Here is a 15,371-nt window from a genome sequence, read left to right on the forward strand (position 1 = left end):
CTACAAGGAACACAAAGGAAATAAAAATCTTCTGGTCCATGTCCTTTAGGAACTTATAATATATTTAGGGACATTAGTCCCTTATGAAATGAGTTATTATTATGCAAAGCAAACCAGCAAACCAGAGTTGAGTTTGCTCAACAGAAAAATAAGGGGAAAAAATGGATAGAATGTTGGCAAAGACTAATGTAAATCTGAACAGTCCAAAAAGATCTTACAGGAAAGGAAAAATGTAAATTTTACCTGAGTTCAATAAATCACTTCTCCATATTCTGGTGCAATTGGTTAACACACACACACACACACACACACACACACACACACACACACACACACCCCTCCCTGAGAGTGCAGAAAAGCAAAAGAGAGAAACATAGATACACACATAAATAGCCTAGAACAAACAGCGCTAAGGATGTACAGGAGGAGAAACTCTGAATCCAGGATCACTCGTAGAGGAGAGCTGGAGTTCAATTAGAGAGGACACCTCAACCATTGCTAAGAGGAGCCCAACACAGATGTAATAATATACAATGTGTCTCAACAGCAAAAATCCTGTGTGTGTGGCAACTGAATAGTTTATTCTCATATTTTCCAGTTTACCATCAGAAGAAAAATCTTATTAAAATAAGATATTTGCAGTGGGAGTATTCTCAAATAGTTGGCAAAATATGTTCAACCTTTTTGCAATAGTCAATTTAGTGGTCTTTTTTGTTTTTTTGTTTTTTGTTTTACTTTAGCAATGGAAACAAAGACTATCACAAAAGACCGTTGTTTGCCAGCTGCTTTAAAAAATAAAAAATTTCACCATAGTTCTTTGTAAGACTTTTCTCCCCACTGTATTCTCTAGTTTGAAACACATTCAAATCACAGGCATTGAGTTGAATATTTAGCAAGGGCCAAGAATAAACCCCAAAGCCAACAATGGCAATGAAAGCTCCAACAGCCTCAGAGCCTGACACTAATTTACTAAGACACATGAGGAACCCTTGGGAACGAAGTGTCTGCTAATTAGGCCACCATAAACAGATTCCCAGACCTTGACAAAGTTTTTCCAAGCATCTGATGAAGAACTTTGATTTATAGGCTGTTCAGGTGAAACCTAAACAGATGGTATCTTTTAACAATAACTGACACATGAGTTTGTTAAGGATCTCAATCTCTAGGAAACACACAGCTCTACAGAGGAAAACAAAGAGGAACAGTTTTAGTCATCTACCTTATCTTTGTCTTCAACGACATCTGCCAAAACATCATCTGGATCCAGGATTCCTCCATCCGTGTATTCTAAGTGATGAATCTTCACCCAGTAGCCAGGATCCTATGGTAGAACAATCAACAAGTTTCACGACTCGAGCTTTTTAAAACTACATTTTAATTTTTTAAAAAATAATAAGTTGACTCATTAAAAATAGGCCCTAGTAATAAAATGTTTGAACACCATAAATAAATGTTACCTCTTTATTTCAATAAACATTTGGTATTTTTATCCTATTTCAGGTAAATCAGTAAATCAAAGTATACATATTGCATCAATTACCCTGGAAGATAAATCACCATGCAAAAATAAAGTGCCACTGTTATTTGAGAAGGAATTTCAAGAAAGTTTTTATAACTTCAAATTAGGTAATCCCAAGAATACTTTGGGGGGAAAAACGTCTTCTTGGGGGTACTCTGAAATGGGCTTAGAAATTCAAACTCAGATTCTCAAAGCTGTAGGGGAGGAAAAAAAAATCTAAGGGGAGAAATCTTTGATGGCGATCATCACTTTACAATCTATCAAGTGGAATGGGGTAACCACTGACTTCTTCATCTTTTTAAATCTCCAGGCTGTATGCATGTCCTCAACTCCAAGATTTGAGATGACATCTGGAGCAAGGGCTCCACAGGGCAGCAAGTGGAACTGGGTTTGGAGCTGAAACAGTTCACTCAACCACAGTAGTGCTTTAGGAGATTTCCAAGTAATGTCTTAAAAAACCTACTCAGGAATGTAAGGACTAAGAAAAGGAAGTTATTTTCCTAATTCTATATGTGGCTACGTACTCATGCTAGAACTCAGAATTAGATGATGTAGCTCATTGGGTTATTTACATACTGCCTATTTCCAGAAAAGATATGAAAGCCAACCGTAATAATGAGACAAGAACATGAGCCAATGAATGAAGAAAAATATTAGTAAGTTTTTTACAGAATACCCAAGCTATCATCGATTTGGCTCTGTGATTCTCTGAAAGCTTCTCAAAATGGGAAAATTTTGAGCTTTATATAAAGCACACAAAAAACAAATACATGCCAGTTTACAAGAAGGAAATTCTTCTAGGATAAAGCCCTAAGCCTTTACCAAATGAATCTTTATAAAGGAGGAGAACAAACACAGCCCACAGAATTCAACTGCAATATTACAAAAGCTAATAGAAATGGTTGTCACAGAGCCTCCCCTTTACCTGCTCCCTAATAAAAGGCAAGGGCATACTATATTAAATAAGAGTAAAGCTTTTAAAGCATCTATTCAGAGGGACACTGAAATGTGACCCAAGAACATAGCTTTTCAGTAATCTGACTAGATCAAGTCATAGGCTTAAAAAATCCAAAGGAATTCTTCTTAGATAGGCTTTTGACTTCAAAATTAAGTTTTCTATCAAGTATCTGACAAGCTATTCCAAGTAAAATGAAAGGAATTTCGTTGCATCTAATATTAGACTTATAGGTAGAAACACTAATGATTAGGAAACTTTAACTGCCTGGTTCGCTTGCCCTGAGAGATTGCCAAAAAAAAACAAAAAACAAAAAACAAAAAAGCAGCCACTGTATAACCAGGTAAGAATAGCAAAGCACACCCATCAGTCAGATTCTTTAATCAGAGATCTAAACCAACTCAAGGTCAATGTGCTATAAAAGGTAAGCTAAGTACAACAGACTAGATTCTAAATAAGGAGAACACCGGAGTAGGCAAACACTATGTAACAGCCACTGGACCGTACAGAAAAGAAAGAGCTCCCCCAGTAATCTTTGGGAATTCAGTCTTTTGGCTATGGCCATGCTACGAGCAACATAGTTTTTCCAAATACACCCAGGACTTCTAATTGAAATCTACAGGGTATTACATTTCCTTGTAAAAATTGCCTTCTTACAAAGGGAGTTCAACTTAATTAATTTCTATTAATGTCCATTGAGTTGGGTTTTGATATATTACAACATTATAGATGAAATCTGTTGATTTTGACCATGTTTGTAAAAGGTGATGTATTATAAAGAGTTCTAAAGAGTTTGTTTTTGTTTTTTTTTTTTACATATTCAATTACTTAAAAGACCTCTATTAAGTTGTCTGCTTTTTTCTCATGCTCCGTTTGTAAAAGCAGATTTTATCACCTAAGATTGAAGTAAACAACTACTCCCAACAATTGCAGTGTAAATTAAAATATGCCTGTTTTCCTGCCTAGAGGTAGGAACAGAAAGAAGAAAACCAAAGACTCCGATTTAAAATAGGGAAACTCAGGAAGTAACAAAGGACAGGATCTGATCAGTAGCAAAGGGAGCAGACAAGAGGCAGCTCCATGGGGCCGTTAAGTCCCACAGCATTCTGCTATCCCACACGTCCGGGCTCTAGGACGTTCTGGAAAATAAGCCCTAGGAGTTGTAACTAAGACATTTATTTCTAATTGTCTAATTGTGATTCGAAAGAGTACAGGATTTAAAAGTTTTGCAGAACTAAATCAAGTAATAAAGTTATTTTGATACATTTTGGAATAGTATATTCAGTCAAAAAAAAAAAAATTAAGTGAAATACACGGTGCCAGAATATAAAAAGACTGTTTGCAACTCTAACACTGCCATCCCACTTTGGTACTGCCATTTTATACACTCTAGCAAAGAGTAGACTAATGATGAGCACACATCTAATTCTGAACGAAAACAGACAAGTTATATGAAAGGAGTCTCAGTTAATATTTTACATGTCCAAGGGAGGTAAATCAACAAACCCAGCGCGTACCAACTGTGATTTTGTCCCCACGGTATTTTCGCCATAGTGCTATAGATCACTTTAAGAATATACATACAATATTAGCAGCCAACAGCCATTATAAGACCATAAATTCACCCTGACTCCTTTATGTATGTAAAAATTCAACCATTACCTTGCAGTCAAGATTTTGCATTTCATTTACTTAGTTTTATGACCATCAGGAATAAAACTGATCAAATATGAAAAGATGTTCACATATGCATCTTGTTTCACACAATCATTTGGGAAAGTTTACTGTATTTTTCAGGATCATGACATTAATTTACCTCTCTATTGCACAAATATCTGTAATACGTAAAACTTAAATTATTTCAAAAATATCTGTAGTAAAAGTGTGACACAATAAATCTTAGAACTTATACTCCTAGGTTCTTAAAGTATTGAAAAAATAACATAGCACACATTGCTTCCTCTATTTCTGATAGTTTCTTATCATTATTTTTCAATAATACATACTTAATTACTACTAGAACTTTAAAACTAAAAACAGCCACAAGGATGAATTGGAAAAGGAAACAAAAATATATGCATTATGGAAAGACCACAATTATAGGAAACTTATAATTAATCAATGCAGAAATTGTTCCAAATAGGCACGGATATTAACAGCAACAAATATCCTTCACTGTGGGTAGAAGACATGAAATTTGACCCTATACCTTAGAAAATCTCTATTAGCCAGAGTTCTGAAGAATAATAATTTTCATCTGCAATATCAGGAGGAATAGACTGAGAAGCCAGATACTAAGATGCTGTGACTACCAAGCACTGAGATGGTGTCAATCATCAAAAGAGGGAAAACATGGATGTTTCTAAGCTAAATGCGTCTGGCCCAAAAAAGAGAAAAAATAGCCTGCAATGGCAGCAGGTTCAAAAGTGAGGAAAGCACTACAAAGAAAGAGCCAGTGTTGGAAAAGAGCCGTATTTAGCAGTGGTGACAATTACAGAGCTCAGTAATGCAACTGGTTTTTCGGTGACTTCATGTTGTGACACAAATAATTGTACCCGTTGGAATACAAGAACAATTGCAAAATTAAAGTTAGTGGAAAGTTAAATATTTTCTGTGTAGAATTTAATTTCATGAATTTGGTGAAATATATCCATAAAATGACATTTCACCATTTTATCGTCAACATCATCATAGCAGATAACTTTAGTGGTTACTATAGGGCAGGTGCTATAGGTACTATGAGTTTTGTAGGATTAGCTTGTTTAACCTCGAACAGCCTCATGAAATAGTTATCAATCCATTTTACAGATGAGGAAAGCAAGGCATGGTCACGTGAACAGACTTGCCCAAGGGTAAATGCTTAACAAACAGCAGAGTCAAAATGTGTTTTTTAAATACAGCAAATAAGGGTTGGTTTTTTTTTTTTTTTTTTTTTACTAATTAAAAAATATTAACAGAGGATTCTGGGTGTCTCAGTCGGTTAAGAGTCCAGCTCCCGATTTTGGCTCAGGTCATGCTCTCATAGTTCCTGGGTTTGAGCCCCATGTCAGGCTCCACACTATCAGTGTGCTTGGGATTCTCTCTATATCCCTCTCTTGGTACCCCTCCCCTGCTCAGGCTCATTCACTCACTCACTCTCTCTCTCAAAATAAATAAACTTAAAGAAAATTTAACAAAATCACAACTGCCTAAGAATAAGGCAGGGGATCAGATCCATCTCTGTTGCTACTTAAGTATATGGATCCGGGCGAGTCAACATTACTTTGGCCCTTAGTTCTTCATCCACAGTGAACGTGGAGGCTCTCTGGCCTTCTGCACAACGCAGCACATGCAAGTCACAGTGTAGAGGACATGACAGGGCAATAATGGAAGGCCCCAAAATAGTTCCCTAAGTGTGTCCAGTGTTTTCCAGGTGAGAGAAGCTTCAGAACATAATTCTTCATAATCATGAAATTAAATGTTGGAGAAGAAATGAAAAAAGATCTTCCTGCTCAGAGCAGAGATGAAGCTTGAGGCATCAGAAATTAAAAAGAGAATTATGAAGGTTTTCATCCATGCACACTTTAACTACTTCTATCATAATCCTCTGCAGTTATTCTCCCAACTACTCCAGACCAAAAGAGAGTATGGTGCCCCAGAACACCAGCACCCAGGAAGGAGATAGTAGTCAGAACAAGTGTAGAGACTGTTTGGGGACAGGTACAGAGCAAGAGTCTCTTAATAACCAACCACAGACAGTGTAGGGAAAAAGCAGTTCCTGAAAACGATGCCTGAGCAAAGCCTAGCAGAGCAGCACTGACAACTGAAAGGACAGAATGAAGCCAGAAAAGGAAGTAATAAATCTTGATATTATGAGCTGGTCCTGACTTCAGAACACGCCTCTAATTTCCTGAAAAAGATTAACCAAGAGTATGACAGGAACACAAGTGATGTCATTTTAATCATGTTTCTAAGGAACTCAAGAGAACTAGAATTGCAACAAGGGTTTTTATGCTGGGTTGAAAGTAATACCCAGCAAACTCAACAGAATTAAAAACCTCAATTTATATAAAAAATAAACGTGAATAAGTCCACCTGTAAATTTACTCCAGCTTTAAAAATGAACCTACCAAAAGAAACTTGATATAGCCATACCAATGTCAGATAAAGGAGACTTTAAGAAACATTACTAAAGGTAAAGGAGAACATTTCGTGATGATAAAAGGATCAATCCAATGGAAAGAAAGCAATTCTAAACCTAGGTACCTGATAACTTCAATACATATGCTGCCAAAATGGACAGATATTTAAAAAATAAATAAACAAACAAATCCACTTAACTATAGAGAACAAACTGAGGGAACAAACTGAGGGGAAGGGATGCATTAAATGGGTGATCGGTATTAAGGAGGGCACTTGTGACGAGCACTGGGTGTTGTATGTAAGTGATGAATCACTAAATTCTACACCTGAAACTAATAGTATAATGGGTGTTAAACTGAAATTTAAATAAATCTTGAAGAAGAAAAAAAAATCTTTAAAAGTAAATCCAAAATCACAGTGAGACTTTTGGTAGGAGACAAAGATATAAATCATCTGACTAACACAATTAACAAAGGGACCTAACTTATTTATATTCCATACCTATAAGACACCGTATCCATAAAGATTAGAAAAAACATTCTCTACAAGTGCATATGGAATATACACCCAATTTCAAAAGTCCAGAATCACTGAGAATATGTTCTTTGATCAAAGTCAGAGTCAATTCCAGAAATACACCTATAAAATGCCAGGCTGTTTGGGAATACAGTTCCAAATAATCCAATTTGAAAAATAGTTCTTAACATAGAATAATTAAAACAGCATACAAAAAATTATGAGATGCAGCTAAAGCAGTGCTTAATGGCAAATTTATGGCCTTAAATGCAAATATGAGAAAAAAGAAAAGCTGAGCCCAAGAAGCTAGAAAAAGAGCTATTCAAACCCAAATACAGAGGGAAGGAAACAAAGAGAAAAAAAATAGGGGCACCTGGGTGGCTTGGTCAGTTAAGTGTCTGAATTTGGCTCAGGTCATGAGCTCTCAGTTCGTGAGCTCAAGTCCCATGTCGGGCTCTGTGCTGACAGCTCAGAGCCTGGAGCCTGCTTCAGATTCCGTGTCTCCCTCTCTCTCTCTGCCCCTCCCCCATTCATGCTCTCACCCTCCCCCCCCTCAAAAATAAAATAAAAACATTGAAAAAAATTTAATAAAAAGAAAAAATAGAACAAAGTTGGTTCTATGAAAGGCTTGATAAAATTGGCAAATACCTAGCAAAACTGATCAAAAAACAAACAAAAAAGAAAAAACACACAAATTTCCACTATCAAGGAAAAAGACAAGCAATACCATCTTAGATTTTTACAGCCATTAAACATATATGGTAAAAATTTAGACCTATAAAATTGACAATGAAATGAACATTTAAAAAAAATACAACTTACCAAAACTGGCCAAAAATAGGAAACAGAAATACAAAGACAACAATTAAATTTTAAAACTTTCCCATAAAGAACCAGACTCAGATTACTTCACAGATAATATCTTCCTAATGTTTAAGGAAGAAAGGGTGTCACTCTCATACAAATACTTCTAGAAACTACAAGAGAAAAAATTTCCCATCCCTTTTTTTTAAGTGTATTTTTATTTATTTTGAGAGGGGAGGTGGGGGAGCACAAACAGGGAAGGGGCAGAGAGAAATGGAGACAGAATCCCAAGCAGGCTCTGCAAGGCCAACGCAGAGCCCGATTCGGGGCTGGGACCCACAAACTGTGAGTTCATGACCTGAGACTAAGTCAAGAATCAGATGCTTAACTGACAGGCGCCTCTCTCATCCTTTTTTATGAGGACAATGTAACCTGGATACAAAGGCCTTACAAGGGCATTATACAAAAATTATAAAATTTACAAAAATTTGCATATGGATAAATATGAAAAAAATCTCAAATAAAATATGTGTAAATAAAAATTCAGTGATACACGTAAAGGATTTATTCCCTTAATGCAAGAGTGGTTTAAAATTCAAAAATCAACTGAGGTAGTCACCTAATGAGTAAGGGAAAAAAGGATAAAAATTAGATGATCACAATGGATTCACTTGAGACTATTCACCACCAATTCACAATAAAAAGTATCTTAGCAAACAAGGCAAACCTACAATTAAGGCAAACCAGTAACAGAAAACGCAAAAGTTAAAAAACAGCAACATTTATAATAGCATCATCAAATCAAATATTTAGGAATAAGTCTAACAAAAAATGCATAAAACCTTTATGCTAAAACTTACCAATTTTTACAAAAAACTAAAGAAGAGTTTCAAGAGTCAATATTCTGAAGATGCTCATCTTGCCCCAAATTGATTAAGGATGAGTTAGGGTTATGACCAACCAGAATTCTCAGACACTGATCGCTGGAGTGTACATTTCATTAAACTGTTGAACATAAACATCCTACATAGCTCAGCAATCCCACTCCTAGATATATATATCCAACAGAAGTATATAGAATTACCAAAACACATGTCCTGTAAGATTCATAAGAGAATTCCTAATACCTAAAAATCTGGTAATAGCCCAAATATTCATCACCAGTAAAATGAGTAAGCACCATGTCCATGCAGCAGAATACTAAATATCAACAAGAATGAATAAACTACAACTTTATGCAGCAATATGGGTGAATTTCACAGCGTAACACTGATGGGAGTCAAATACCCAAAAAAGTACATACTCTGATTCCATCAAGAAGCTCTAAAACAGGCAGAATTATTTCATAATGTTAGAAGTCAGGAGACTGATTACCCCTTGAGAGGGAAAGGGCAGTGAGTAGAAAATGGGCACAAAGGGGCTTCTAGAGTCATGGTTTATTTCTTGATGTGCTGGCTACACTTACTTGTGCACTTTTCTGTATGTGTGGTATACTTTAAAAATCTTTTCATAATTTAAGAACTCTTTGCTTCAAAAAATAGGATTTCTTTTGTCAAACTGAAATACATAATGGTTCCCTTTACACATGACCATGACTACAAATAATTAAATAAGACCTCTAAAAAAGCTGTTTAGAACTAGCTTCCTTAAAATTATAAGAACAAATCTTAGGGCAAATAAAAGAAAGGAATGTAACAGTCCCAAAAGACAGAGAGGCTGGGTTCCCCCACCCACAGAAAACGTGGCTTACTGACCATCAATCATTCAAAACTTGTAAGACCCAGAGAGGAGGCTTAATGAACCACAGGCTTAAATGAGTCAACAGTGTGACAAATAACGTTAAATATGTTACCACTATCGTGAGCTATGATAATAGTACTGTGTCCAAAACAGAGCAAGTAATAATCTCATTCTATATTAAGTGGACACACCATATTTATAGTATTTTCTTCAAAATTTAAGGGGTGGTCATTAATGAACTGGAGAACACCAATATGGGTGAATGGAAAAAGGTCAGCTCATTCATCTTAAGACATGATTTAGGTTTGTTTAAACCGTAGAACACAAAGGAAAATGTTTTTGCTATTTCAAACATAGAACCACAGTTTATGGGGCATTGGGCTCTTCAAGTTATCAGACAAAATTCTCTTATTGTCAACATTATCACTGGTAATCTCTCAGGGAGATACCATATCGGAGACAAACATCTCTCTCGAGTCTAACACTACCTGCTTTTCAACTAGGACTGGCAAATTACTGTATTTTCAGTTAAGCACCAGATAAATTATCTGGATTATACTGCAGAAGACAATGTGAGAATTACACATAATCCTAAAGTAAGTGAGAATTATATATGTAATGTAATTACTTATGGAAGTGAGAATTACATAATCCTAAAGAGCCCTTCTGACTCTCAAACCTACAGCATCTAGAACCTCAAAGTTCCTTGGGGCTTTGAACCTAAAGTTAGAGAACTTCTGGCAAGAAGAAATCTCTTCTGTATTATAAGAATAATGTTTTCCACATAGGGAATAGAGTCGATGGTGTAATAGAGCATGGTGACAGATGGTAGCTACACTCGTAAGCATAATGTACAGAGCTGTTGAATCACTATGTTGTACACCTGAAACTAATGTAACATTGTGCATCGACTATACTTCAATTAAAAAAAAAAAAAGTTTTCAGAAGCTCCGCATGATTCCACAGTTATAGAGCATCTCCAAGCAGAAAGTCTGAGCAAAACAAATTTTACATGTCTCAATCTATCAGTTATTCTGTGTCTTGCTGTGTAACCTGAAAATTCACTAATTTATGAACAGATTTAAAGAAAGGGGTCTTCTACAATCCTAGGTAACAGAATTACTCTGGTAGAGAAACAAAATGAAAACCTGAGAATTTTATATTACGTACCTTGTACTAAATAGGCTAATTTCTCACTCGAAAACAACTCTTCCCTACTGATGACCCCAAATGTGGGGTTTTCAATCCTTGACTAGTAAATTCACGAGTTCAGAAACTCATAGGAATCCACCGGCTATGAGCGGATTCTTATCCACAGACCACCCACCGAGACCGGTCCTCCCTTCTTACTGGGGGAGAGGGGCGGGGACACCACAATAAAAGATGAAGCCACAAAGAAGGTTGTGGTTGGCTTGTGCTATCCCATCTTAAACAAAAGTAGTCTCCAAATGAGAGCACCAACAATTCCAGGGTAAGTTTTCGATTTTATCTCATAATCCAAATTTTGATACTACTACTTACTTTCCAAGTAGGAAGAAAAATATTTAAGCATCAAGGCATCTACTTCACTTTCTATTTCATTTATCAACTAAATATTAAAAGAGAATGTTAATCACCTCATGCCATTTCTCATTCAGTTTCGTGAAGTAACCATAATCTCAGTTTTCTTTGTATAAAGAAATGTAAAGGTTCATTTAAAGGTTCATTTTTTTTTTCATCCTGGAATTAACCTAAACTTATTTGATGAAAAAAAAGGTCCAGATATTTAAGTTCTTTTTTTTTAAGGACAATTTTTAATTATTTTAACATCTACTGCCTACATCATCACAGTACACTCACTTTACAAGACTATGGAAATTTCCTTTTTCTATGAATCTAAGAGTTAAATGCATAAAAGTTTAAGTCTTATGTAAATCTTCAGGATGAAATACATTATAATCTTAAAATCAAAGTTCTATCAGGAAAATCAAATGTTAAAGTCTGAAATTAACAAAAATTGTACTTGTATTTAATTGATACATCTATTTCAAAAACTTCCCAGTATGAAATACTTCCAAAACATTAAACCATTACTAATTTAGTAATGCTGAAATACGGTGTTTCAAAACAATTTTAAAGAAAACAGCTGATTTTTTTTTTTAAATCCTGTTTTCCGTTAATTGTTTTCAATGAAATTTTATAGTCCAAAGACCTGGATGCCAAGGTTTTAGAAGCCTGTGTGGTCCAAAGGAATGCAAAGCCCACAGCCAAAGAATGGAAGCAGCCACGTCCCCAAAGAGAAGGAGAAGCTATAACTTTTTAAATAATTTATTATGAAACCCTAAAAAGCATTCTGCTATGAAATGAATTTTAATAGGAATTTGAGAATGCAAATTCATACAACTCAAGCTTTACTGAATGTAGCCAATTAAATCCCACTATTATTACTGCTATGATGCCAGCATCTTTGTAAGGTAATTCCAAAGTACAGTTTGACAGATAATGTGAATTGTGTGTGTATCTTTATGTATATAAATGAATTAATGAAGATTTAAAGTATTCTACAAGTACCCAAGATGGACTCCAGATCTTTATTCAAACACAGAAAGTTTTATGCTTCATCACTAAAGAAATCAAGACATAGAAAAGAGAATTTTAATTTATATCAGAAGAGGTACTGCTGTGTTTATAAAAACATGTAACTCTAAGAGAAACATAAAGACATCATCAACCGTATTCCTGCTCACTGTGTATAAAACTTCTTTTCAATATGGCAATCATAGGAATGGTGAAGGATTAGCAGTCTCTGATTTTCAGAAGTATTGACATACTATTCCCACTACTGTTAACTCTGTTTTTCCAACAACAGGGCCATTCCTCCAGAATCCAATGGAGGGAACACTGATGAAGCTAAAAAGAACACAGAAAGCACAGGAAAGGAAGCAGGAAAAGCTGAACACAAGAACCCAAGTTCAGAGCATTCGAATCTTGCTACCCCATCCAACTACAGAAAGCTAGTGGTCTTCCTCCCCAGCCACTCCTCATAGGCAGTTAGGGGAATATGTGCCTCCAAAATGAGAGATACGGGAAACAGAGGACCCAACACCAAAAACATGAGAAAGGAATGCCCGCCTAAGAAAAGATAGCAATTAATATTACAGCCATGCAGGAGTTTGGGGAGCAACGGATCTTGACAGGATCAGCACAATGAAGGGCTTCAGGAGTGAGGTTATCAAGGAACTACACAAAATTGTCAGATTTTATGGCAGACTTAAATCTAAAGAAAACGGTACTACAGAGTCATTTTCTGCCACTATTAGGAGAGAAAAGAAAGCATGAGACTCAAAGAAAACTAAGCAAATCAAATAGGTTAATTTCAGGGAAAACAAAAATTTGTACAGGACAGGAAGGAATCATAGTTATTGGCTGAAGAGTAAACATCTGCATGGCTACTATAGTAAAAACACTGAATATAGAGTTAACCAAACATTCCAACAATTTTGGGCAACCATGGGGTAGAAAAACGGAAAAAGGATAAGAAAGTTATAATTTTCAGGTACCCTAATAGGATATAAAAAGATTGGTGAACAAAGAGATAGCAGTAAGTTCTTTATTTGTAAATAAAAGCACACTGCCATCCCTTGGTTCACAAATTACTTAGAATTATTACTACCTAAAAAAGGTATTATTAGTACCTAAAAAAGACAGCTAAAAAAAAAAAAAAGGTTGAGGGTGGGTGCTTCTTAGAAGCAGCCTGGTGGGAGAATCAATAAACCCCTGTTTTTAGTTTGGGGCCTTTTAGCACTATTTGACCTTTCAAACTAGAAATGGGCAAACTATGGGCCACAGGCCAAATCCTGCCCATCAGCCATTTTTGTAAATTAAGTTTAGTGAAACACGGCCATGCTCACTCATGTGAGCATCTGAATGGCTGCTTTCACACTGCAACCGGGGAGGTGTCATATGGGCTTGCACAGGCTAAACTATTTACAATCTGGCTCTTTACAAAAAGAGTTTGCCAACTCCTGCTTTAAACCGTGTGTAAGAATTACTTTGATTGTAAAAATTAAATGGTACAGAGGGGTGGTCCACGGTATTCTCCAGAAGCAACTCTTTTAGGCATCTGTTTTAGTCTAACTAAATGTTAGCTCCTCTCTAAATAAGCACTTCTCACAGTCTCAATGACTTCAGAAATCACCTTTTGACTTTGATATCATGATGGCAACTAAGTGTAGAGTCCTCCAATTTCCCCATCCTTCTTTCTCCCAATATTGTTATTCAAATATATGTCCTTTAAAGGCTACTTTTATCTTTAGTGAATAACTTAAACTTCTATTTTTAATTCTATCATCTAAAGACTGCATTTCTTCATTCCTCAGAGTAAAAGAGAACATCACAGTCCCTACTCTTCTGTCCTTCTGCCCTTTTACTTTCCATACCTGTCATCTCTACCTTATACATTATCAAAGTGGAAAACATTTGCATTCTCCTCTGTAATGATAACCATACTTTGTCTATAATCAGATTCCAAAAGTTGAAGGCCAATGACTGGTATCGACATTTATGGCAGCCAAAGGAATAGTGTTCTCTGATGAACCAAACAGGAGATGACTGTCTGTCATTCCTTACGGTCTAATGTCATACCCCCTAAGCCATTCCAATAAGAATGTTCAAATACATTCTCCTTGTTACAGTCTACCTTTTGCCAAAAATAATGTCAGGTTACTTTAATATGCAAGTCATAAGAGTTGACTTCAATATCAAAAACTGTATAGTAAATTATTCCAAAATATATTTTTATAATATTTTCTATATATAGTTATATATACATTTACACATATGTGTGTATATATGTATATATGGTCACAAAATGCAGGTAGATATAAAAACATTCAATGGTAAAACAGATTATGCCCAATTTTATACAGGCAAGAAATAGCACTGTCTTTGAAAATGAGCATGGTTGCCTTTGATAAAATGGAAATAGGCTAATTTTTCTAGGAAAATTATAAATGCCTGGAATCTAGAATATGAGAAGTATTTCCTATAGTTCAATAGTAATAAATAAGGATACTATTCATTTCCTATTCCTCCTAGAACAAATTGTCACTAACTTAGTACCTTAAAGCTACTGTCTTATAGTTCTATAGCTCTTATGTCTGATGCCCTTCTCGCTGCACTAAAATCAAGTTGTCACTGGAGCTGAATTCCTAATTTGGGGACTCTTGGGCAGGATCTGTTCCTTGGCCTTTTTAACAGCTTCTCACATTGTTTGGGTCAAGGCCTTCCTTCTACCTTTAAAGCTAGGAATGGCCAGCCCAGTCTGACCTCTTCTGATTAATTCTCCCACATACAAGGATTCTTGTGATTCCATAGGGCCCATCAGGATAATGTGGGACAATCTCCCTATCTCCAAGTCAACTGATTAGCAATCTTAATTCCATATGCCACCTTAATTCTCATTTGCCATGTAACATAATATATACACAGGTTCTGACAACAAGGAAATAAACAACTTTGGGAGGCCATTATTTTGCCTAGAACAGGAGTCAAATATAGTATACTGTTGTTGTTTTTTAAGTGTCTTTTTTTAAAGTGTCTTAATTTTGCATAGAACCAGGAGTCAAATACATTATACTGTCTTTTAAGTGTATTTTTTTTAAAGTGTCTCTATTGCTCCAAATTAAATATGAATAAAAATTAGTGCATCAGAAGACCCATCTCCAGAGTTGTGTT

At 35.6% G+C, this 15,371-nt stretch overlaps 1 protein-coding gene across 2 annotated transcripts in view; it reads right to left on the reverse strand.

Moving 5' to 3' along the window:
* PARD3B (par-3 family cell polarity regulator beta) overlaps positions 1-15,371 on the reverse strand; it is a 1,005,179-nt gene that overhangs the window by 859,259 nt on the left and 130,549 nt on the right. For both annotated transcript variants that reach the window (XM_049615864.1, XM_049615866.1), the window contains exon 2: positions 1,220-1,321. In XM_049615864.1, the coding sequence (XP_049471821.1) occupies positions 1,220-1,321 (102 nt within the window). The remainder of the gene's footprint in view (positions 1-1,219; positions 1,322-15,371) is intronic.

This window comes from Panthera uncia, assembly GCF_023721935.1.
Source record: "Panthera uncia isolate 11264 chromosome C1 unlocalized genomic scaffold, Puncia_PCG_1.0 HiC_scaffold_3, whole genome shotgun sequence".
Lineage (NCBI taxonomy): Eukaryota > Metazoa > Chordata > Mammalia > Carnivora > Felidae > Panthera > Panthera uncia.